Source organism: Aplidium turbinatum, chromosome 1 (assembly GCF_918807975.1).
Source record: "Aplidium turbinatum chromosome 1, kaAplTurb1.1, whole genome shotgun sequence".
Classification (NCBI taxonomy): domain Eukaryota; kingdom Metazoa; phylum Chordata; class Ascidiacea; order Aplousobranchia; family Polyclinidae; genus Aplidium; species Aplidium turbinatum.
Window position 1 is genome coordinate 17,097,436 of NC_137472.1, and position 24,667 is coordinate 17,122,102.

Sequence of the window (24,667 nt, forward strand, 5' to 3'; positions counted from 1 at the left end):
ACTTTGAAAGGTTTAAAACGTGCCTGAATGAAAAATTACGGTATGTAGTCGGCTATATATCAGTAGTTAGCATGGCCACAAAACCCAAAAAACAAATATACTTAGCAAAAAATAAAACAAAAACAGAGAGAAGCACACATGTAGTAATGAATGACAGCCTAATGAAAAGTGTTGTGGATTGAATTTGCCAGTTCCAATATTGATGTGGATGAGCAGTCATAATAATAGGATGGAGAAAGAAAACCGGACATAAAAGAAACCCATCCTCAGGCAAAAGCCCGTTTCAATGTGGCCCAGGAGAGCAGGTGTTGAGCTCTTTCTATTGTACCGTAGCCTTTGTAGTTTGTAGGCACTCAGCAGTATTCTACTATTCTATATCTTAGATGAGGTAGCTTCTAGCTTGGTAGATAAGGTCATGTCAAAGGTGAACTTGTGACGTCCTTGTACCGTACATCTTTTTGTAATCTCCAGGGCATCACACCTTTGCATTGAAAATATTTTCAATTAGATTTCTATAATGATAGACTAAAAAACCTTCATCCTGGACTAAGAAAGCCTTCTTTGAGAGCTGTGATAAATTTTTCAAATGTAATAATAGGAAACATAACTTTGCTAAACACAAACTGTTTGATTGCTAACTGGCACGTGTGATTACTTTTCATCTGTTAGTGATATAAAACAATCCAATCAATCATAGTTGATGACTAATCCTAGTAGCCTACTGTAAAACTTAAACTTATTTGTAAATCCCCCAAGTCCAATGGCAATGCCCTAATACATTGACGAACTTAATCAATTTTAAACTAACTATGTCGTTCCATTGTTTAATCATTAATGTTACATATATTACGGTTATTCTATATACCGTAATCATCTAATTCTGTTGTGATAATAGGCTAGGCTACTATACCGGTATATACTGGTATATAAATTTAGAAGGTATGACCTTAATCAAGCATAAATTGGAATAAGAGATCTTGGAATGGCAAAAAGTAAATTTCATCAGGTCAGTCAAAATCTCTATTAAACAGATATATACACCAATAATCCAATATAAATCTATTAACGGCTGATTTTGGTACAGTACTTTACTAATTACAGATGAAATCTCTTAATCGAATCACCTATTTGCCAGGCGTTTTGATACCATTATACGATTGATTCGTTTAACCAATTTACTAAAAAAAGGTTTATTGTGAATGGGCGTAATTGTTGGGAAGATGTCTGTGCTGACTAGGCTGCAACGCACATTACAACTGATGCTTCCTACAACTGTTTGCAATTCTGGTTAAACTTTAAAGAGTTTACTAGTTCTGTGTTACATAATACTATGCTGTATGTTCCAGCCAGCAAAACTGGTCCTTTTTACATTGATTTATCATCTGCAGGCGTTGAAACAATGTAGAAAAGACCAGCTTTGCTGACGTGGCTGAGCAGGTATGATCAAAGCATTTTTCTGCAAACTGCGGCAATCGGACTTCTTTTAATCTCACCGATCTATGTGACGTCACAACGCGAACTTTGACGTTTTTGATTCAAACCTGCTATTTTTAGCTCGTACCAGTTGTGTAGTTTTGAGTATGGAACGTGGCCTACGAAAATAGTGGTATGGCAGAAAAACACGGCTCACACTCATTGTTTTGAAATCGCAAAGTTTTTTTTTCAAGTCTTTTGCGCTGTCTGGTAAAATAATTAATTTGCTATGTTCTTCAACTGAACGAAACTGCACAAATGAATTTATGCACTGCATTTCACAACAGTAGGCTACTTTTTTTCAGCAATTTAAAAAAAATTCTCCAAAGTTTTCTGGTCATGTCCATTCCTTGGAAGGCCAGTCGCCGACGGATGACATCAAAAGCATTTAAACTTCTTTAGTGTGATTATTCCTTTTGTGTGCTCTTCTGTTTTAATGAAGCCCAGCTGTGTGAAAATTGGTTCTTTGTAGTGCGATGTCTAGCACATAAGATTATGGCCTGGGATTACAGACACTTGTCTTTGTTTTGAGCGCATGCCTCTGTCTCAGTCTTCGAAATTAGCATATTTTTACTTCGGCAAAAACGTTGCCGAGGCCAAACGGCAAAAGTTGAAATTGCCTCGGCAATTGCTGTGAACGTTTATTACGAAAAATTTGTAGGCTACCACAACATGTAAAACGAGAAGCGAAAAATTAAATAGAGTAGTCTATCAAGACCGCATTGTTTGATTTGTTGTGATGTAATTATACCAAAAGTAACGATAAAGCGAGCAACGCGATACGCACGCTGTTACGATAATTCATGTTAAATAACTCACGGGAGGGGAAGTATGTTAATTTTGGGTTGATTCAATGTTCGAGTCAGCACAAATCGATTTAATTTTCCCGACCGGTTGTATTGCGTTACAACAATGCCCAACAAGATATGACGACGTCATTTCTTAAGACGCTTGAAGCTTAAGCTTGAAGACGCAAAACTGTCCGTTCATGAACGCGCGATGTCATATGATCGGAAGCATTACTTTTCTTTACTGCCAAAGTACCATTTATCCAATTTTGTACTACTTTTTTAACTGCGCCCCGTAGCTTTTCTAATTCCGATTTGTTTCCGTCATAAAATTCTTTACAAATTTTGCAAAATACTACACTAACTTTTCCTTCTGTCCCCTCTGTTTCATAACCAATAGCAGGTAAATTCCACTTTTTAACTGTACCTTTCTTTACCATGATTTATACTGGCAATGACACTGGTAAAGAACAAGCATTCGATGAAGGAATAACTTTTGCGTAACAATTAAGCCAGTATTTATAAGGTTGCAAACTTTTTTTATAGTTCACATGAGCATTGTCAGCGCATAAAATTGCACCTGTTGTTGTTACGCAATCAGACATTTATCACAAACCGCAATTAACAAAGCTCACTCTAAAGCATAACGCGTTAACCTATTACTTACATGTATTCGACGTCAGTTGATGTTGTGTGGTTCGTTGTGAAAGCGGCGCGATCATTTCTGATACAGCTGGACGAGATAACGGAAGGCGAAGCGCGATAAGGAGTAAATGCTTACAATAATTTGACGTCTACTGGCGTTGAATCAATGCAAATAGGGTGATATTTCTATAAAAGATTCAATTCTCCCAGCTGGGCACGTGTCTAAGCGCCGGCGAAGTAGAAAGTAACCCAAATAAAAACATCAAGCAATTGTAAGATTGAATCAACCTCCTAGTCCTAGTCTGGTGTGGTCTAAGAAAATTAGGGTTATTTTTGTAATCTTGTGGTCCTTACAAGCGCTCGTGTGGCCTCGGCATTTTTATTGCCGAGGCTAATGTTCCATTCATGCATCTGCCTCGGCAATTGCCGAGGCTAATTTCGAAGACTGTGTCTCACCTTTGCTTCATTTCGCCTTTGAACATTGCAGACAATAATGCGAAGCAAAAAAGAGATATTCTTTTTTCGCTAACGGGTATAATTATACGATTAAATGAATGAAGTATGCAAACTAGAAGCAAATCCTGATGCTTTTATCTGAATTATTCTTTTAAGCGGTATGCGCTTAACCGATGTTTTTACTTAACATCAGATTGGATTTGGTTTGGGATTTCTGGTTTTGATTCAAATAAACGATTGATACGTTTAAGCAGTATGTATACTATTAACCGATTGTTCCAGACAATTGTTCACCTAATCAAACGTCATATAAAAACCGTTCAGGTCTACTGAATCTTAGCGTATTACGCAGGGCTGGGGAGCCGGAGCTGGAGCGTTGGAGCCAAGCATTTTCTCTGGAGCCGGAGCTGGAGCCTTTTTTAACATTTCTTGTGGAGCTGGAGCTACAAAATATTTATCAGCTCCAGCTCCAGACTAGCAAAAAGCACAACAAAAGTCAACAAGAGTGTGGCTTCCCTTGTTTTTCATTCAGCTTAAATCTGAAATGTGTGTTTATATTTTTTAACAGAATTTTAAGCGCTGCAGTGCAGACTTCTAAACCAGTGGTTCTCAACCGCCGGTCCTCGGACCGGTGCCGGTTTGTGTAATTTTTTTGCCGGTCCGCAGAAGATTTTACTTTTTGCAAAGCTTATTTTAATGTGGAGTCATTAGCCTATTGTGAAATTGTGATCGCACTGTGAAACATGCACAGCTGTAGGCCTAAAACTGACATATCTCCATGTAAAATTGTTTGATAATAAAGGTGAACTTTTTGATGACCTAATTCTGTGCCGTTGATAATGTTTTTGTGACAAATTGCGTGTAGTTTTCAAAAAGTTTTGAAAGACAGGGTACATGACCAAATGGGGAATTTTATCCTTGATTTTGAAAAATTTCAAAGTTGTTGGAGGTGAAAATTTAGAATTAGATAAATTTGAAGTTCCGGGATAAAGTCAGGCCTGCAACTGAAATTTGCCAGAACCGGAGTTTGAGAAAGAAAAGATCTTGTTTTTCAAAGACGATGCGGAAAATAGCGCTTCGGAATGGAATGAGGACAAGCGAATTTGCTGTAGAAAATGCTGGTGAAATGGAGTGGTAAAAAAAGTAAAAAGAGGTGCTGAGCATTGTGAGTCAACACTTGAAAAAGTTGACTAACAATTTTGACAATCATTTTGCGTAACATGAAGATCCTCGACATGGAAACTTTTGGATAAACAATCCACGCATCGATGATGTCAACAAATACGACCTTAATCTTCGTGAAAAAGAAAGTCTGATTGAATTACAATATGTTGTGCTTCTACTTGGCAGTCCAGATTCGAAAAACGTCATTGTCACACTTCTGGTTATCTCTTGCAAACGAATTCGTGCCTAACTTTCAAAACAATCGAATTGATGGTAATTGTTTCAACTAGCCATTTAGAAACGACAATTCTTTTTCATCTCTAGCTTTAATAACAAAGCAAAGAAATCGCCTGGATGTCGAAACAGAGCTACGTGTTTTAGAAACATCTTTGATATCTCGTTTTCCTCACATAAGCTACAGGCAGCGTAACAGTAGCAAGTTTCCCACTGACATTGATTGTGTATGGAAATGAATTGATATTTTGCTGTTTGAGTTGATTGCTGTGTTATTCTAATTTTCGTCCTGAATACAAATCATATGCTAAAACCTTGCATTATGGTGCGCAACGACGATTTTGGTTAACAAAACGTTGCAAATATTCATTCTATTCACTACGACCTTTGGTTGCCGGTCCGCAAACATTTTTGAAAAAATTTGCCGGTCCCGCACTGTTGAAAGGTAAAGAACCACTGTTCTAAACCATTCCATCCTACTGTGACAAATGCTACAAAACACTGGCGCCGACTTACGGGGTTACGGGGTGGCCACGCCACCCCGTAACCGCTGTGGCGGGGTGGCAGCCACCCCGTTCAGGTTACATTACTTACTGCAAATAAATGTAATTTGAACGGACGTTTAATTTTTTTTGGTCATTGGTTTTCGCTTCAAGTCAACGTAAAGCAAGAGGTGAACCAATACAGTATTGCGAAGTAAATGATTGTGTTTGTCACAAGCATGATACTCGCGTAACATCAAGCAAGCTACGTGAAGATTACGCAACACGTGGCTACGAGTTTTTTCCTTGTTGTTGCGATCGTTTTATTTGTTACTTGTCATCAGAGATGGGCAAGATCACCAGTATTGGTGATCTTGAAGATCAAGATCAAGATCACCAAGAATAGGTGATCAATTCAATTCAATTCAATTTATTTTTCTTTGTCAGAATGCAAAAGAAATGATATTGAGAAAAAGAAATACAGTAACAAAACTAACAAAAGGAAGGGAGCAAGTCTTTTAGGCGCAGACAGTTAGGCGCGGGTCAAATAGGCGCGCACACTGTGCCGTCAGGATATTTAGGTGCGAAGCACTGTGGCGCCCGTTCATTTAGGTGCTATTCCTAGTAAAGTCTGCAGATTGTATCAGCTTGGCAGGTAGGGCAATGCTTTTCACACAAAATGTTATATTGAACAAAAAAATATGTTGTTTTGTTAATGCGCGACTGCGCGTGCATTTACTTGTTGTTAGTGTTGGCTTCAATGAGTGAAGCTGCTTTGTCCGGCAATGCTTTTCACACAAAATGTTATATTGAACAGAAAAATATACATATTGTTTTTTTAATGGGCGTGTTCGGCATTTACTTGTTGTTAGTCCAGGTTTGCGTCGGCGACAGCTTTATCAATAAATTATTCAAGTTTCCGAACATGACTGAGTTCACTTTCAGTTAAGTCAAATAATAACTACACTAAACAGTAAACATCAGTAAAAAATATGCTGTAGCCTATATTCAAGCGGGTGGTAGGCTTGAGTGAAGACTGAAGAGTAACTTAGTTTTCCGTCAAAACCCCGACTAGGTTTTGCCAAAGCTGAGTTGATACTATCTGCAGACTTTACTAGGAATAGCACCTAAATGAACGGGCGCCACAGTGCTCCGCACCTAAATATCCTGACGCCACAGTGTGCGCGCCTATTTGACCGGCGCCTAACTGTCTGCGCCTAAAAGACGTGGACCCAAAAGGAAAAGGTGGCAAAACCTTAATGGTTTAAGACGTGCGTGAAAGGATCTAATATTGCGGTATATGCATCAATAAATATAGTTAAGCACGGCCACCAAACCTGATACTTTAAAATAATTTGATGAATTAGTTAAGAATCAGTCGCCTCCTCGTTCCTGGAACAACTGGAGCGCCAATTCTTAAAGCAATGAGAACACGACTGAACCCAACATCACAAAAACAAACTAATATACACAGTTACACACACATATTGAAATTACATAACGGACTATCAAAACAAGGACTATTTACAGATTTCATACAGAAATAAAGTGTTCGCAGCAACGATATTAAGTAGCCTATATATTGTAGAACAAATACATAATATGGCAGCTCATTATCAAGATAAAATAGTTAAAAAAGCTTTGTTTTTTAAATTAATTTCCTGCGCATGTAAGAGCATAACAAGCATGATGATATAGCAGCGTGTTTTTGGTATTTCTAATAAGAGTTGAATCATCTTTGATAGCGTCAGTGAGGGATGGAGTGTTTTTGGTATCGCTAATGAGAGGTGGAGACTCTTTGGTAGCGCCGATGAAGGATGTAGTGTCTGAGTTGTTTCATGCATCTTTTCCAAACCAACCTAAATAATAATCTTACGAAAAGTCAAGCGATCCTCTGAACGAACATAATAGCTTATAATAATCAGGGGAGTAGTTAGATGCAAGCTGGTAGTAACTTAGTGATATATTCTTATCTGGCAAATATTAAATTATGCAATACGGTATAGTAGCTTATTCATGAAAGAGTAAAGATAGTAATCATCATCCTTATCCGGTCGGGTGTAATATATAAGATATACGTATAGTAAGATATGTTAATGTATAATATAGTAATATATGATATGTAGGATAAATTTACAAAAGTGGCTTTTTTTACAATTTTACAAAATTTACAAACTTGAAGATCAAGATCAAGATCACCAAACCATGTGATCTTGAAGATCAAGATCAAGATCGTGATCTTGAAGATCAAGATCACTTTCAAGATCACTTTTTGTGTACTTGAAAAAAAATGAAGTTTTTGATCAGTGATGTTGCAAAAAATAATTACTATAAGCAACCTGGGTAAAGGTATATAGTTGGTATTGCTAACTTTTACTTTTAACTACTCGATCGCTGGCCTAAGAATTGTGATAAGATAGTGACTGTTGCTATTAGGCCTATCAATTGTTGATGTAGTTTGCGTAGAATCGCAACGTCACACCCAAGGCCGAGGTTAATTACAGTTGTTCTGAAAAAGTCGCAAAATTTGCAATTAGTTTTATACGTTTTATTTATAATAAATAAATAAAAATAAACTTTGAACTGCATCATTTTTTACCAAATTTTTGTCTGGTTCGTTGGAGTTTTTATTCGTGTTCCTAAGCAGTTTTAACTTTCATTGTATTATGTCAATGTTTATTGCACCATTTACCTATCTGGCAACCTTGATGCTGTTGTCTGCTATCAAAAAAGTTCAGAGGCCTGAGGTCAGACAAACCGCTCCATACTCAGACCTTAAACAAGTTTTGGTCTGGTTGATTTGCTGCAATACACCACTTTACATGACCAAAGTCGGCGTCCTAGAGTCCAGATTTTTTAACGCCGCCATTCTAGAGTTTTGAAACATCTAAAATTGAGTCAAAGAAAGAAAACATTTCTTTAAAATTCACACATGGAAATTATGAACAAAATTAAATCATTTTTATTATGCGTCAACATAAAGTACACGGAAGTTGACTTCTTTATAATGACCAACACAGAAAACTTGTTCAATTTTGAAATGGTAACACTGACCAGATTAGACGGAGACTATCGTCTTTTGCAGAGCCGGATTAAGGTTTTGATGGACCTGGGGCTACATGGTAATGTGAGGCCTATATTTCATTCCCCTCATTGTACCAATCACAATTAAAATGAAGAACAAGAATTATACCCGAAGTACAGTATTGACTTATTAAGCACATTCGACTGACATGTTTTCTGAATTTAGACAAAGCAAAGCTGTTAATAGCATCATCAGTGTCAATTTTTTTCCAAAATTTTGTTTTCAATGAAGAGTAGAGCTAAGGAATGCAACCTTTTCTGGCTCATGGATGAACGCAGTTGATTCTTTACTCTTTTAAGCACTGAAAATGAGCGCTCAACTCAGCAATTATAAATCCTCAAGCAAGGATACATTCTTAGTAGGCCAACAACAGATACGTCAGGAAATGCATAGTTGCATAGGCTACATAAATTCATTTTCATTGATGAATCTAAACATTTGAATTGCTTTGGTGCATTCGGTGTTAAAATGGTGTTGTTTTAGCAGTGAGGAAAATGAATCACCTCTTCAGGCAGTGATTCTTCTAGATCATCTGGATATGTGAAGCAAACGAAAATCTTATTTGAAGACGATCGTATGGTACAATTCGGGATTTCAAACACAAAATATATAATTTGGTCAATGATTGGTAAATATGAGTCCACTTTGAATCTGTTCGATGGATCAAGTGATGTGTCTTCAGCTCCACCTTCGCTATCCAAGCAACTTTTCTTCTCTTCTTTCTTGAGATTTCTTCAATATAATGATGACAGCCACTTACTGTAATATCCTACCCTTTTCTACTAATTCTTGAAATTGGTACCTTAATGTTTAAACAAAGTCATGTAGACCCTGAAGCAAATTTGTTGCCTTATTCAAAGTAATTTTGCTATCCTGCAGCGCCCGACTAGTTTTATGAAACCGTTCCATTATGCACGACCATAACTCAATTAAAATAACGGTTTCAAGCGTTTCCATTGACAAGATAAACCCCTTGGCTGTTTCTTTAGTCTGTGATTGTTCGTCATTGTCATTAGACATTGCTTTCAAGACTTGAAGAACTGCTTGACAACCTTTTCTTAGTGCATGTATCGCGCCTCTCAACGCATCGTGCCTCCCAACGTGTATCAGACAAAGGCTTAATTGTTGGCAAATGAAGTGGTTTAAGTAGATCTCGCGCCCCTTAGAAATTAGCTGACGCCTCCCTGGGGAGGCATGCCCCATGGTCAAGAACCACTGGTTTGTACAGTTAGCATTCGTTCTATGATTTTAGTCCTTTATTCTATCGATCCTGATAATAAGCATGTCAGTTGCTCTTAGTGAGTTGTTATCGGTGGGCCTATATTTTTGGTGGGCCTGGGGCTGCAGCCCCATCAGCCCCCGCCTTAATCCGGCCCTGGTCTTTTGTTGGACACATATTATATTAACAGTGGCTTAATGTTAGTAGTTGCCACTAACTGCTTTGTACAGTACGAGTTCTAAAAAAATGCCTTTATTTAGGAAGTAAAATTCAATTTTAAAGTGATCTTGATCTTATTGTTCTTCAAGATCAAGATCACACAAAAAAAAGTGATCTTAGATCAAGATCAAGATCACCAAAAAAAAAGTGATCTTCAAGATCAAGATCACGCCCATCTCTGCTTGTCATAAGTCATTGTTACATTTGTTAGGTTTGCAATGGGATTTATTAATCAATAAAATACGATCTTTGCATTGCCTCCCTCAAAAATCTTTTTTTGAAAATTTTTAAACGGCTCATAATATCGCTATAAATTATGATAGCTATAAAGTACTTGGAAATAAAATTATCTCGATGATTGATAGCTCCACCCCCTAAATGAATATCTATTTTCAAATTTCATTAAAAAAAATGCAATTTTCGAAACTTTTTGAGTTTTATTTAAAAAGCGCACTTAGTAAAGTAGCAGTTCAGTTCAGTTGTTTTTATTTCTGACCATCATATCAAAACAATACACGTCAACATAGCAAAGGTCGAGAAAAGGGTAGAATCGACAAAACGCGAACGTTAAAACGTGCATGAGACCGAAGTAAGTTATTGATTTGAAAGAAATTTGGCACGGTCGCAACACCTTCAGAAAAATTTAAGATATAAAGGGGAAATAAAAAAAGAAAATGTTACAAAAAAAAACAAACAAATAAACAACATATATTTAGGCTATAGCTTAATTAGCCCACATAGCTTTAGCTGATATATTTAAGATTTGTATGGACAGTTGCTATGAAGATCGGCCATGGTGCGTTATCAAGAGTGCTGATGGTCGTAAGGGGAACACGTCTTGATGCGTTTAGCTCATAGCAAAGAAGAGCAAGGCAGGCAAAGAAAACCCCACAAAGAAATCCTACCACGAGCAAAGCTATTTCAAGCGCAACGCACCAAAGGCCTTGCACGACTCACAAAATAGATAGGCTATAACTTGACGACACTGAAAACAATGACGAAAACAAATAAAACAAACTAGCAAAAACAACATCATCATCTATCGGAAATTCAATTTTACCCAGGGAAGTTATGTCTTGAAGATATCAAGCGTGCTTTGATAAAAGTTGCGTTGATAAAGCGATAATTTTAAACCCCAGTCAGCTAAACTCGTCACTTCCACACTGATCCAACGTTAGCAAACGTTGAATTAATGCAAAAACGACAGGCATCGCTAGCTGGGAAGTAGTAGTGGCATGTCACAGAAATATGATAAATTTGGGTTACCGTGTATAATATATGTTTTACACGTTAAACCATAACAAAAGTGATAAAGAAATCCAATTTGGCATGTTAGAAAAATAGATAAATAATCAGACAATAGCATGACGATCCAGTCCAAGATATTGATATAAAAAACAACTGGTTGGAGCACATGGCCACCGCTTCACCGAAAGATGGCGATTGGTCGAAGAGGATGGAGAAACTTCTGAAGACTCTGTAGAACATCTGTGGACAAAAAACACAAGAACCAGAAGGCCAGTAGGAGTACTTACAACCTTAGCCTACTATTTTGTTAATGAATCTACACACATTGGCCTATCATTTCTGGGCAAAAAAAAAATAATATTAGTATTGGTGCATGTAATACTTAGATAGGATCATTTTAAGAAAGATTTAGCTTGTTCAACAGTTTTAACGTTCTGCAAATTTACACGTTTACATGATTCTATTTGAGGAAAGCTACACCCCCTGCCAATTCCCAATACTGTAATAAAAGCAACCTTTTTCAATTACTCAAGATTTTGCATTTTGAATTATTTTCCAATTTCAATTGGAGTGTACTGTCATCTACTTCATGCTTTAATTTCTACTTAGTTTTTTACTTCATGCAGTACGGTAATATTGCGTGTCAATGCGTGACAAACTGTGAGGCGGGAATTTATTGGTCTGACATTGGAGTTGCTTGTTACATCATAGAAAAAATTACGACAAGTTGTCCAGTAAAAGTTTTCGCTGACGTTCCAGTTATATTCAGCTTAAAGATGCCACCGAAAAAGCGTTCAAAACTGCAGCCCTCCATTGAGTAATTTTTTTTGCGTCTAGTTAGGATTTCAGCCAGCATGAAAGTGACCAAACGCCTGAACGAAACGAAAGTGTGCCACTGCCAAAAGGCGTTAGCACGATCAGGGAGGTGGAAGATTATCGTTACCTTCCACCACCTGCGGAGCGATTGTTTAGTGCACTCAGGCGCATGAAAACCTGCTTGCGATCTACCATAACGCAACAGTGATTGAACCACGTCCTAATTTTAAATGTTTATCAAGCTGAAGCTTCACGGCTACAACTTGACCAGTTGATTAACAGTTGGATCGACAGAGCTGCTGTTCGCAAAAATACTTTTGCCAAATGTTAAGTGTCAGAGCAGCAACGTAACAACAAAATTTACGACATACCTCCTGTGCTTTGTTTTAAAGTTGCTTTGTAAATTATTGAGCTACAAATCAGGTGTGAAAAGACAATTGCATCTACGAAACACGCTTAGTAAAAATCAAACAAAAACGTGCAGTTTGAAAGTTTTTAGGTTGCCATATTGTGCTATCCGCCACCCCGTGCAAAAATAAAAGTCGGCGCCTATGCTACAAAACACTCTTAATGGAGCCGGAGCGGAGCTGGAGCCGGAGCCGCTGTTTAAAAGTTTATAGCTCCGGAGCTGGAGCTAGTGGATGAATGCTTGATAGCTCCGGAGCTGGAGCCGGAGCCTATGCTTTTTTGCAGTGGCTCCCCAGCCCTGTACGTCATGGAATTTTTCCTAAAAAATGAGCCAAAATTGCACCATCGTTCGTAAGACTTGTGTCAAACCTGTTTAAAAATGAAACATTGCATCACCAATTTTGAACACCTGTTAGAATTGCGTGACAATGTCTTTCATTATTGCATCACAGTTACTGTTTACGTGAGTTTGAGATATCGCAAATTATTCTAGTCATTTTAAAATTGTTGCTTGAAGAGGTTGGTCGCATGTTTAACTGTTTTGCTTAGTGCTTGTCAGCTGGACGAAAATTTCCGTCTTTTATCCAAGTAATCTGTTCTGTAGTGACAAGTTTTTAGTGGTGTATCGCCCCCCCCCCCAATTTTCGACAGCTTTGAGGCTATTTTTACAGAAATATAATTCTCGAATAGACGTTTCCTGAAGAGTGTTTTTTTTTCGGTCATTACATACAGACAAACGGATCTGGGAATCTTATGTTACAATTTTCCCACGAAGAGATTATGGTTTACCGCTTTGACCACCGATTTCGTCTGTACTGAAGCAAACAGATGCAACCTATTTCTTCCCCTGAACACTTCGACCCTTGAAATCCCCACAAAATAGAAACATTTCTAACCCTAACTCTCAATAAGAATGCAACCTATTTCATCCCCTGAAAAGATCGAGAGAAATTTTGAAAGTTTGCTGCAACTCCGATCAGCGACTTCGGCTCTATTGTTTTGTTTTTTTTTGGCAGCGCTATTTGACCGGCGCCGGTTTTGAATCTGAAACACTATTTGACCGGTCATGACGTCACTATATAGGCATTTTTTTTCTTTTTCTCTTTCAAAGCAAAAGACGAGAAGAGTGCCTATATCGTTGGCGTAAAACCAAATGGAGTTGTGTCCAAAATCATCAAACTGAGATAACCGCAAAAAATTGTTTGAATGTTTTTGATATCTCAAATGGATCAAATCAACCAGTGCCACAATACTTACAACCATGTAAGTGCCACAATACTTACAACCTTGTTTTGCAAACCTGGAGTGCTGGAAAGAACTACGCTCAAAAACCGAGACACTGCAATAAAACTAAAAGTGGACATAACCCTGTTTGGTTTTACCTCAACGATATAAGTTCTAAATTCAACACCTATGTTCAACTGATTCTGTGGCGCGTAGCCGTAGGATACGTATCGGGCTGGTGCTGCAGAAGGAATGAGTTCGATACTACGCGGAAGCGTTTTTTTTTAATTTTTAACTAATTTTGACCCGAAGTGACTCAATCGTTAGGCTTCTGCATTTTTGTGGTCAATTTTTAATTTGAGTAGCCTACAGCCCAATTTTTATGTCTTCAAATATGAGTAATAAAGTTAGAGTTTTTTAATTTTCTTGAATTTAAGAATTTCTCTGGATAATTTTCCGTTCGTCATAAGAGGATGTGACCATGTTTGCCGAACGGAACGACGCATTACATTTTTGCGTCGTTCGGCAAACACGGTCACATCCTCTTACAACAAATGGAAAATTATCCAGAGAAATTCTTAAATTTAAGAAAATTAAAAAATAAAATTAAGTAATAAAGTTAAAGTTTTTTATTTTCTGGAATTTGAGAATTTCTCTGGGTAATGTTCTGTTTGTCATAATTTTGCATTCGTCATTACATTTTTGCGTCGTTCGGCAAACACGGTCACATCTTCTTATGACCAACGAAAAATTATCCAGAGAAATTCTTAAATTCAAGAAAATTAAAAAACTCTAACTTTATTACTCATATTTGAAAAGACATAAAAAATTGGGCTGTAGGCTACTCAAATTAAAAATTGACCACAAAAATGCAGAAGTCTAACGATTGAGTTACTTCGGGTCAAAAGTTAGTTAAAAATTTAAAAAAAAAACCTTCCGCGTAGTATCAAACTCATTCCCTCTGAAGCACCAGCCCGATATGTATCTTACACGTCACAGAATCAGTGAACATAGGTGTTGAATTTAGAACTTATATAGGCACTCTTCTCGTCTTTTGCTTTGAAAGTTAAAAAGAAAAAAATGCCTATATAGTGACGTCATGACCGGTCAAATAGCCACTGCCTTTTTTTTTTCGACCTTTTCAGGGCACGAAATTGGGGGACGAAGTGTTCAGGTGACGAATTAGGTTGCACCCGAAGCAAACAATCTTTGAAAAGTTGTTGTCCAGTGCAATCAGTAAACTAGCTAGTTCTAGAAATTGTATGGAATTAAAAATGTTTTTAAATTCACCATAAATAATGAAGAGTAAAGGCTAATCTGTTAAATCAATACATTTATGTTATGGCATTTAACAAGAATGTTGCATTATAACTAGGATAATAGCAATGATCTCATTTTACCGTTATCTACATACTTTGCAGTTGCAAATCGATTTTTCATGTTCATCTCACAATACTATTCAAGAAACAACTTCAAGAATACTGCTGGAGTATTTCCAATTGGTTTTGTATCAGCGATCCCAAATCCCTGAACCAGTTCAAATTATTCAGCGTAAAATACAAAGTATGTTTGTTCAAATTATAAGTTAGTAACTGAGTATGGGACCTTAGCCTTGTTGTTTAATTTTATTTTATTGTGGTTGTAGTTTGGATATTTTACAAATAGAAATCTAGTTTTTAACATTGTCATTAAATTATGCGTCAGACTCAGAGGTCGGGAACCTATAGCTAGTAAGCCATATAAGGCTCTTTTAATAACGTCATCTAGCACATAGATAAATCTAGCCTTCTAAAGTTCAAAATGCAAAAGTTTTATTTTAACTTTTCATATTATACTCTACCTCAGAAGCTTGCCAGATCTTTCGTCCCTGCGTTTTGGCTCTTAAATTAAGGCTTAAGGTTGGATTGTTCACCCACCAATTAGGGATGGGCAAAATAGAATACCGAATATAGAATAACCGGTTGTAGAGTCTAACCGGTTTCAAAATGCATATGAAATCGGATAATTGAAACCGCTTTAACGATCTACTTCGTACTAGTCCGTTTGATCGCAACGAATTTGCTGCAGCGAAAGTAGAATTGTTTATCGATTCAGTGCGATGCGGCGTCGGAAAAACGCACGAGTTTCATTGTTCGCATTAAAGAGATCTTTCTTGTCAAGCGCTTTGTAGTCCTCACAGTCTTGCGGAAGTGTGGCACGAAACAGCTTAATCCGCTTTCAGGATTTTTCTCTATTTTGGTACCACAAACCTAAGTTGTTTCTGGTAGAATACAAGGGTCCTTGCCTTCCCTGAGCCACCCAACATCGTGAGCTCCCACTCAAAAAAAAAATGCAAGGCAATGTCGACCACAGGTTGTGCGCATTAGCGACCCTCCCTGCAGAACTACGTACGGGTAGTTGGCTTTGTCTTAGCTTTTACTGTACTACCGCAGAGCAAGGGGGGCAACTTTTTTTAGGGGGGGGGGGAGGCGAAAAAATTTAAATGGGCAAAATCATTACAATTGTAGCTGTTGCTCGAGAATGTTGGGATTTTGCCAGGGGGGCAATTTGTTTAGGGGGGCAAGGCCCCCCTGGCCCCCGGCTGGCTACGGGCCTGTACTACCGGTATGCCAGTACAGTGACATGGACGACTTGTTGAGCTGTGGGATTGAAGATGCTACTTGCAGTAGTGAAGATGAATCAGCAAATTTGGCTTCCCCTGTTTCAGAAATAGATACCTATCTCACGTTGTTGAAAGCATCCACTACATGGAAAGCAAAACAAAAACCAATTTTCTTGTTTCTATCAGTTAGTTTCAAAATATTTTTGTGTACCTGCTACATCTGCTTCTTCAGAGAAATGTTTTTTAAGTGCAGGTTTAACTGCCACCAAGTTAAGATCTCGTTTGACTGGTGAAAATTTAGAAAGCCTAAATCTGTTACACTGCGATAAGCAATTTTTGTGATGTTCATTGTTTTTGTAAAGTCATAAAAATCATTAAAATGTGTCGATGGTAAAAATTGTCAATTATTCTAGAATAGATATCTGTATTCTATATTCGGTTTCAGTATTCTAGAATATTCTAGAATAGCTAATTATTCTATTTTGCCCATCCCTACCACCAATAGGGAACGTGAGCTGGGTTTAGACCATCGTGAGACAGGTTAGTTTTACCCTATTGATGAACACTAGTCTTGCCACCGAGGATCGTCGAGACAGCAACTCTGCTCAGTACATACGAGATAAACCCCAGATTCCGACATTTGGTACGTGCGCTTGGCCGATCGGACAGCAGCGCGAAGCTACCGTCCACGGGCTTACGGCTGAACGCCTCTAAGTTGGATTTGTTGGCGCCCAGTCCGAAGCGGGCAAGATAGGACGGTCGTCTTTCAGCAACCGCTTAGCGAAGCCGCGTAGAGGCCGTTCGGGTCGGTCGTGGCAAGACGAGGTGTCATGATCACTAGAGCAGTATTTCGACTGCGATTCGTTGAGAGTAAGCCTTCTGGTCTGCGATTCGTCTTGTCCCCCATGACAAGGGCGCGGTTGCAGCGTACAGCCGCTCAGGTAAGGGTTAGCTACAGTCTAAAATAAAGATACATGTCCACTTCGAATAAAACTTCTTTTCGGTCGCGGTATTTTTCCACTCTCAATCTCACAAGCTTGCCAGATGTTTTGTCCCTGAGATCTTTCGGTGGTGTTTTGCCACTCTCAATCTCGGAATGGCCCGTTTCGATGAGTCCGATTCGGTGAGTCCGATCCCTTAACGGGGATTTTTTCAAATTTTTTTTTTAATTATCGGGTACCGTAGCCTAATTATCATCGCCGTTTTAGGGTTAGGGGTTAGGAGTTAGGGTTAGAGGTTAGGAACTCACCGAATCGGACTCACCAAAAAGTAGCAGACCCCTCAATCTTGCAGTTTCCACCAAAGTAGCCGATGTCTGGTAAGGCCGAAACATCTCAAAGACGAAACATCTGGCACCCCCTCAAAAGAATAATAGTGTTATGAATTCCTCTTCAATTCTAATCATTTATTTGCCTCTCATGATCTGGTTTGCAATCGTTTCCTTCAAAACCTTACATAGTAGGAACCGGAATGGCCCGTTTCGGTGAGTCCGATTTGGTGAGTCCGATCCCTTAACGGGGGATTTTTTCAATTTTTTTTTTTTAATTATTGGGTACCGTGGCCTAATTATCATTGCCGTTTTAGGGTTAGAAGTTAGGGTTAGAGGTTAGGAACTCACTGAATCAGACTCACCGAATCGGACTCACCGAATAGTAGCAGACCCAGTAGGAATAGTAATGGCTACTGTCATCGACGTGAAGTACGATTGCAACTTAAATCAGCAGGCTGAAGAGAGGTGAAAAGTACTGAAGCATTGTATGACCATTTGAACAGCATTTTGCTATTGTCATACTCATGTCATATGTACCAAAACGAAACAGGAATGTCCTCATGATGTCTTCTTCACACTCTTTTGTTTCAATAACTGTCAATACTGTCACAAGAAACCTTCAGTTATCAAGGATTATAAAAAGCATAACTTAAAGGCAGACTTGAAATTTTTGATGAAAACTGTGAGGAATTTAATTGCTTGAGTTATCAATTAATGTTTGATAAATGTTGCCAGTCACAATGCATTTATCATAATGAGACACAAGTTTCAGCTTGCTCAACCGTATGTCAGCAAAAAGAAATTGGCAGCAGAAACTAAACTATTTACTTGTCTAAAAGTTGGGGTTCATCGATGCTGCTACTTTAAACACTTTGAATCACACAGTTCAAGGTATCGAATCGGGAAGATGTTACGTATGTGGAAAGCATACTCGATCTGCATTTGTCTCTTGCAGCCGGCGGGTTTGCCAAGACCCAAAAAGCTTCAGCAAAACCAATATTGCTTGGAATGCTAAATAATTATTTCTTGGTGTGCAACATGTTTTGTGTCTGTTAAGCTTTCTTTGTACTTCGCCTGAGAGCTAGTAAATTAAAACTAAGCCCTGGGTAGGAAGCAGACCTCCCAATTGGGATTTATGATTGTTTTGATAAGGTTATCAATCATTAAATCATTTTATAAGAACAACTTCACTGAAACAATGCATTTGTATCCAAAAATACAAGGAAATGCTATGACGTTGGCAATTTGTCAACATTTGTCCCGATTGAGTTACCTAAAATCTCTGTGCTAATAAGGGTTAATTGCCACTTGTTTTATTGAATCATTGGCTTTATAGATCACAACTCACCAGCTGCTACTATGTTAGTTGTAGGCTACAGTATTAAGCATTATTATGGTTCTTACGGAAATACATTTCTAAATATCTAGCTCTTATGGCTCTCTTACCTAAAAAAAAGTTCCCGACCCTTGTTCTACATCATCATCAGGTTCCTTCCTCTTATCGAGGGTTGGCAGAATTGAAATGCCAAGTATTTTTGTTTTGAGATATTTTAAAATTTTTACAATTAATGTCATGTTTTCATTTTTAGGACAAAAAAGATGCAATGACTTATCAGCTAAGAAGTAAGTTTTTTTTTTATTGTTTCAGCTACCATGAGATTTTGAATCTTGTACAGTAAATAAAAAAAAAACGCTGCGATTACAGATGTTATAAAAGTATCCTAGGTACTTGTAGTGGAGATGTACGACAAGTCTATGTGTTGCACTCAAAACTTTACAACAGCCGTATGAAGGTACATTTAAGTGCTAAGCAAGGACGAGATTTAGATCCATCTTTATAAAGTGTTTGGTGTGACTTGACAAATTGACATTTTATTATGTTCATTGTTCATGCCTGTCGACTTGTATGTTGACACTCTAATTACTAAACTAAGCGACCGAGCTGGTTACTGAATGACTTTTATGCATTTTTTACTGGTTTCTTGTTTTAGTTTGAATTTTGTTCTCATCACCACTTATTTCCTTTTTTCAAAATTTCAACAACCTTAAATTAAATTTGAACTTTAGAGACTTAAAGAAAAGTGCCATCAAAGACCATATTATGGAGTGTTCCTTTTGCACAAATCGAAAATTCTCTGCTAACTCATTTAAAATTTTACGCAAAGGCAAATCCCAATTTGACACAAAAATTCAGGAAGCGCTATTAATCAAACGCTACAACCCAAATTTAAATAAACAATTATTTGCTGGTGGCGCGTCCTTTCTACTAAACATTTACTAAGTTAGATGGATCACGTTCCCTGTGGTGCTAATTCGTTTGTAGTCATGTAGTTGCCTTTTTCTAATGTAATTTTGTTTTCCGTCCGTCTGTTTGTTTTCCACACTATTGCTTTTAACCGCTGCGTATTTCTTGATGCTTACAATTAGTTAGCTAGTTACCTTCAAGAAGTTGAAATTTATTGCATTTTATTAATATTTTCAGATTCCTGATGAGGGCTTAGGCCTTAGGTTAAGCCGAAAACGTTTGAATGTTAAACTATTTTGTAAATATGTAAAATATATACTGTTGTAATGCTCAACCCTGTGGTATTTTTGTGTCTTGCCTGTCTTTGGTATAAAAAAGCAAACTCTCTCCCGAAACTATATTAAATTAAAACTATTTATATACTGTCATAGCCTATCGTTTCAACATATCGCTTGATAATTTGTAATAGCTCTTTAGATTTTAAATAAGTTGCTGTTTCAACTTTTCTCATTATTTTCCAATCTAACGAACCCTATCCTAACTTCGCAGTTTAACTACATAGACTCAAGGGCAGTATGTATATGTTTTGTATAGCAATCGTAAAAATAGCAAAGAATCACAATACGTTAAGCGATGCAAGCAATTGCTCAAGAGTGTGGAAGAATTGAAGGTTTGCATTGACGAACTGGTTCAGAAGTGCGACGACATTGAAGCAGTTGTTATCATCGGTCCGACTGCTGTGTCTACCAAGGAGGCATTTGCTTTTAAAACCACAAGAGAAGGTATGCGTATTTTCTGTTGGTTTTCTATGATAATGTGTCTCAGAGGAAAAGAAATTTCCTTTACATGGATGATAAAAGAAACTTAATTTTTTCGAAATTAGTTGAGATAAGATGACATGCAAAGCAAAGACAGCAGCTTGACAATTCATAACTCACTCGACCCTGACGGCGAACCGAACATGTTTTTCCTCATGTACACCGGTAATCCTTTTGGATTTTCCCTTTGTTTACTATTCACCTTCAGCAGGCTACATCTTTATGTTTCTCGACAGCCGATTGAAGCAAGAAGTGACAGCGATAGACAACACCGTTGGCGGCAACCTTTACTTTATGGAGTAAACGGTTTCAGAGTGACTTGTGATTGAAGTTTTCTTTATAAACGTTTTCAAAGAAACTATGCTGACATATGTCGTCATTCATAAACTGTTGTCAATTAGATTTGCCAGAAAACCATATGGTGCATGACAAGCAAGTCATCGATTCCCACGCGAGAAAATTCTGTATGTTGATGGTCCAAGCTCCTCTATACGGCCCAACTGAGCTAGCCTTAACAAACACGCGTTTATTTGTAAGGGCTCAGAAAACCACTCTTGCTGGTCTCAAGCCTTGGCCTAATTTCAGGTTTGTCACAGAGGTACAATAACTTCAACAATTACCGCTAAATCATTTAACAAACAATCCGGTTTAATCAAGTCTTTAAATGGTGAAAATTAGAGTTGAATTAATGGAGAAGGAAGTGGAAATGAGCGTAATCTTTCAATCTACATTTACGCCATTAGTCGAACTCAACGATAACCATTAGTCTCTTCTCGGTTGTAAGAAATTCCATTTGCTTAGAAATTGTTTTATCAGCATTGCATTCATTAGCACACAAAAGCAGTAGGCTTGTGATTTTAAAAAATAAAAGACTTCAAGAAGTTATTAGTAGCACATGCACACCACATTTCTGCTATGCAACTGTCCGCCCCCATAGCTCAATTGGCTAACTAAAAAACTTTACGAAGGAAGAAACGACAACATTAAGCGTCGTTGGCTCGACTTTCGCGGTTGTGCGCTTGAGCAACGCATTTGAAGGACATGTAGATGGGATAATTCACAGACATCATCATTTCAACAAGCGTAAACTTTAGGTTGTCAAACTCGATGACTGGCCCTGCGTCATTGGTTTAAAGCCTCTGCAAGTATGCGAAACCACAGGATTAAGCTCTAACAGAAGAACTAAGAAGCTTTCTCAGTCCTTCTTGCGTTTGAGACCACCGCAGATCACGTTGTTCAATCCAAGCACAGTAGCCAATGAATTGTGTGTTCATTGAGCGTTGTTACGTCCACATTCTATCCTGGGGTCCGTTGTAGGACATTAGTCGATAATGTATTTCTCAGTCCGAGGATGAAGATTCAATCAACCAAAGATAAACCTTCTTCCAATAATAATTGAAGAAAGTTTTCCTCATTTGCAAACTATGAAATCAAATGTTCAATGCCCTTAGTATTTGAGATTCACAACAAATTTCTTTGCAGTAGACCTTGAAATTTTGTGTTATCTTCTGCTATGCTTTGGTACAAGCCATGTCAGAAATTTTTATTTCAGTTTATTATTTTTGCTTTCTTTCTATGTATGGAAATATCTTCGCTAAACTGAACTGAGAAAGATAATTTTTCTTCAGGTATCCTGTCCAAAAGAAGTGCCTTTCTGTAGAAGTTAATTTCAAAAATTCCACGGCCCCAGTTTCTGTGCTGAGCGATTCATTTATTTCTTCCACTGAGCGTCTCAATGTGGTCGCTTCTTCAAATGAAAGTGGTGAAGTTGAATTGCTTCCTCTTTATTCGCCGGTAACATACCCGTGGTGGTGTTGTATTTAGTATTTTTTACTTCCTTGTACTTAGTACGCTTTTTCAATCCTGTTTAATTATTATTCATAGTTTTATTTGCTTTTTAAGAAAATCGCCAAAGACCTAATCGACTTCTGTCACCAAGTCTTACCCATTTTATTTTGTATATTGTCTGTTATATCTGGTTATTATTATATAGTATCTACTATTATAATATCTAATGTATTATATGCCTTATCTTATATTGTATGTTTTATATCTTGTATCTGTTCAGGAACGACTAAATTCTTCATCCTCCAGCGATGACCAACAGAGTGAGGACAAATATGACATCATTAAAAGTAGTGGCATAAACGACGATTTGTCAGAAAGTAAAGGATCGATACGAGGGCCTGTACCGATCGAACGACCCCGCAGACTATCTGCCATTGAGGTTTTAAATGCTGTTTTAGCTGGCGACGACTTACCCACTCCTACTGGTGATGATGAAAATGAAGCAGCCGGCAAAGAAAACAATATAAATCATGCCTGTGATTCCAGTACAATGTGGTTTGAAGTACCCGTCGTCATTCGGGGGTTCAAATTTTAAACAAACAATAGCTTTTCTTTCTACTTGGTGATGTTGTCTGCGAACCTTTTTCAATAGAAACTTACTTGAATGAGAACTATTTTTTAAACAAACTGCTGGAGCAACATGGGCAAGTAGCTTTTTTATGAAGGGCTTACCAATTATATTAGCCAGCTTTTGTCTTACAAGACTGCCATTGTAATATGCTGTACAGGGAATCCCTGATGCTGTATCCAACTATCCATCGCAGAAATACCTTACTCTCAGTGCTTCACAAAATAGACAGTGTCAGCGCAGCCGAGTACATTATGTTACTGCCAAATACATTTTGTGAAATGTGGGTTATGTCAATGAAATGTTTGTGACCGAAGAGTTTCTTCTATAAAAATGGTATTTTAATTGCAGCTCATGCCTTCAGGATACTTCCATCTGTCTTGATGCACTTACAAAATGAAGTTGTTCGAGTTCTACGCCACAATGTATTGCACAATTCTTTGCATTTTTGTAATTGTATGGTGCTTGTATAAAACGGACTCTGCTTGTGATTGACCTGTTTTTATGTTTTTGCAATCTTTCTTAAATAGAACTTTGATGTTTTATTTTGTTGCACGGCAAACTTGCTGAACTGAATTGAGCCTACGAGAGTCACTCAAACAGTAATGAACTCAATTCGGCTTGTTTTAAGTTTAGTTTATTTTTTATAAATTTCAGTTCAGTTTATTTTTTTGTTTTGTTGGCGAAAAAGAAAGACACAAAAAGCAAAAACACAATAAACACAAATAATACCCTTTCAACACTTTGTCGTTGAAAGGGTATGTAAATGAAATAACCACGTTCTGCAGATATCCCTCAACTCGAATATTTATGTTTAAAAATAGCCTATAGTATAGCTTAAAGCTTTTCATTTCTTATCAACAACTGAAGGCCTGAGTTAAACCACTAAGTCCAAAATACGACCTTTGAGATAAAGTTACTGTAGTTATAAATTTTTCAACGTTGTTTAATCTTTGCTATACAAACACTAGCTTGTGTTACAGCGAAATTAAGCCGTTTTTTGAATCAAGTTTTGCGTGGGAATAGGCAATGACAATCATACAACATAGGTTCGATAATAACTCAATTTCGACTAAACGCGACTTAAGTAGTTCTACAACTCAGGTGTTCACTTGTAGAAATGGTATACCTACTGTAGTTGTTTCACGCCCGCAAGAAGCAGAAAGTTGTGATTGGAACATCTTGAGACTTGAGTATTGCAGAGATGATTAAAATTTTCCTCTTTTCTGAAGAATGTAGCGACTAGAGTTAAGATCGAGTTATCATGAGTCTGAGTTGAGTCCAGCATAGCTTATCTGGATAAGCATGTCAAGCAACCTGTAAAAAAAGCTGTTTGATAGGCTGGCGCACAGGTCCACGTTCATCGATAATAAATAGGTTAGACGATGTTGGGAAAACGGGAGATTAGCCTACATTTAAAAGTAGCGTTAAAATTACTTGTTTTTGGGCTTATTATATATTGCATATTAGGCCTATTGTATTTTTATTTTAACAAATAATTCTGGAATAGATATGGTAGGCTACATTACTTTTGACTAGCTGTTGTATAAAATTCTGTAGACACGTACAGTGTTTTTTTAAGGTGTTTTGGGGGACCGAAACGGTCCCCCAAATTTCTCCAGCAGTTTCCCAAAATTTGGACTTGCAACTACAGTAGAAAAGTAATGGTTGTTTCTCGCTATGTCTTAAGCAAATATGGCTATTTTTTGGCATTTAAATGAACCACTTGCGGTCTCTTAAAACTACTTAGCGGTCACCCAAACCTTAAAAAAAAAACCTGGACACGTATGCTCTGGCTTAGCCTAACGCATTAATTCACTGTATTTTATGTATGTATTTTCAACTTTCCGTTGGA

The 24,667-nt window shown here is 37.5% G+C and overlaps 1 protein-coding gene across 1 annotated transcript; it reads left to right on the forward strand.

Moving 5' to 3' along the window:
• The first annotated feature begins 890 nt into the window (after nt 1-890).
• On the forward strand, nt 891-24,667 carry LOC145773248 (uncharacterized). The gene is made up of 7 exons (XM_082584792.1): nt 891-1,006; nt 14,883-15,024; nt 18,923-18,956; nt 20,173-20,360; nt 20,798-20,981; nt 22,025-22,190; nt 22,465-24,667. The coding sequence occupies exons 1-7, from the start codon at nt 983-985 to the stop codon at nt 22,777-22,779; spliced, it is 1,053 nt and encodes a 350-aa protein (XP_082440918.1). The 5' UTR covers nt 891-982; the 3' UTR covers nt 22,780-24,667.

What these genes read in the sequence shown, in the direction of transcription:
- LOC145773248 (XM_082584792.1), top strand. Translation starts at nt 983, where the DNA reads ATGGCAAAAAGTAAATTTCATCAG. An exon ending in TTTTAAAACCACAAGAGAAG is followed by an intron (nt 20,361 to 20,797) that starts GTATGCGTATTT and finishes GTTGTCAATTAG; the next exon opens with ATTTGCCAGAAAACCATATG. An exon ending in TGCTTCCTCTTTATTCGCCG is followed by an intron (nt 22,191 to 22,464) that starts GTAACATACCCG and finishes GTATCTGTTCAG; the next exon opens with GAACGACTAAATTCTTCATC.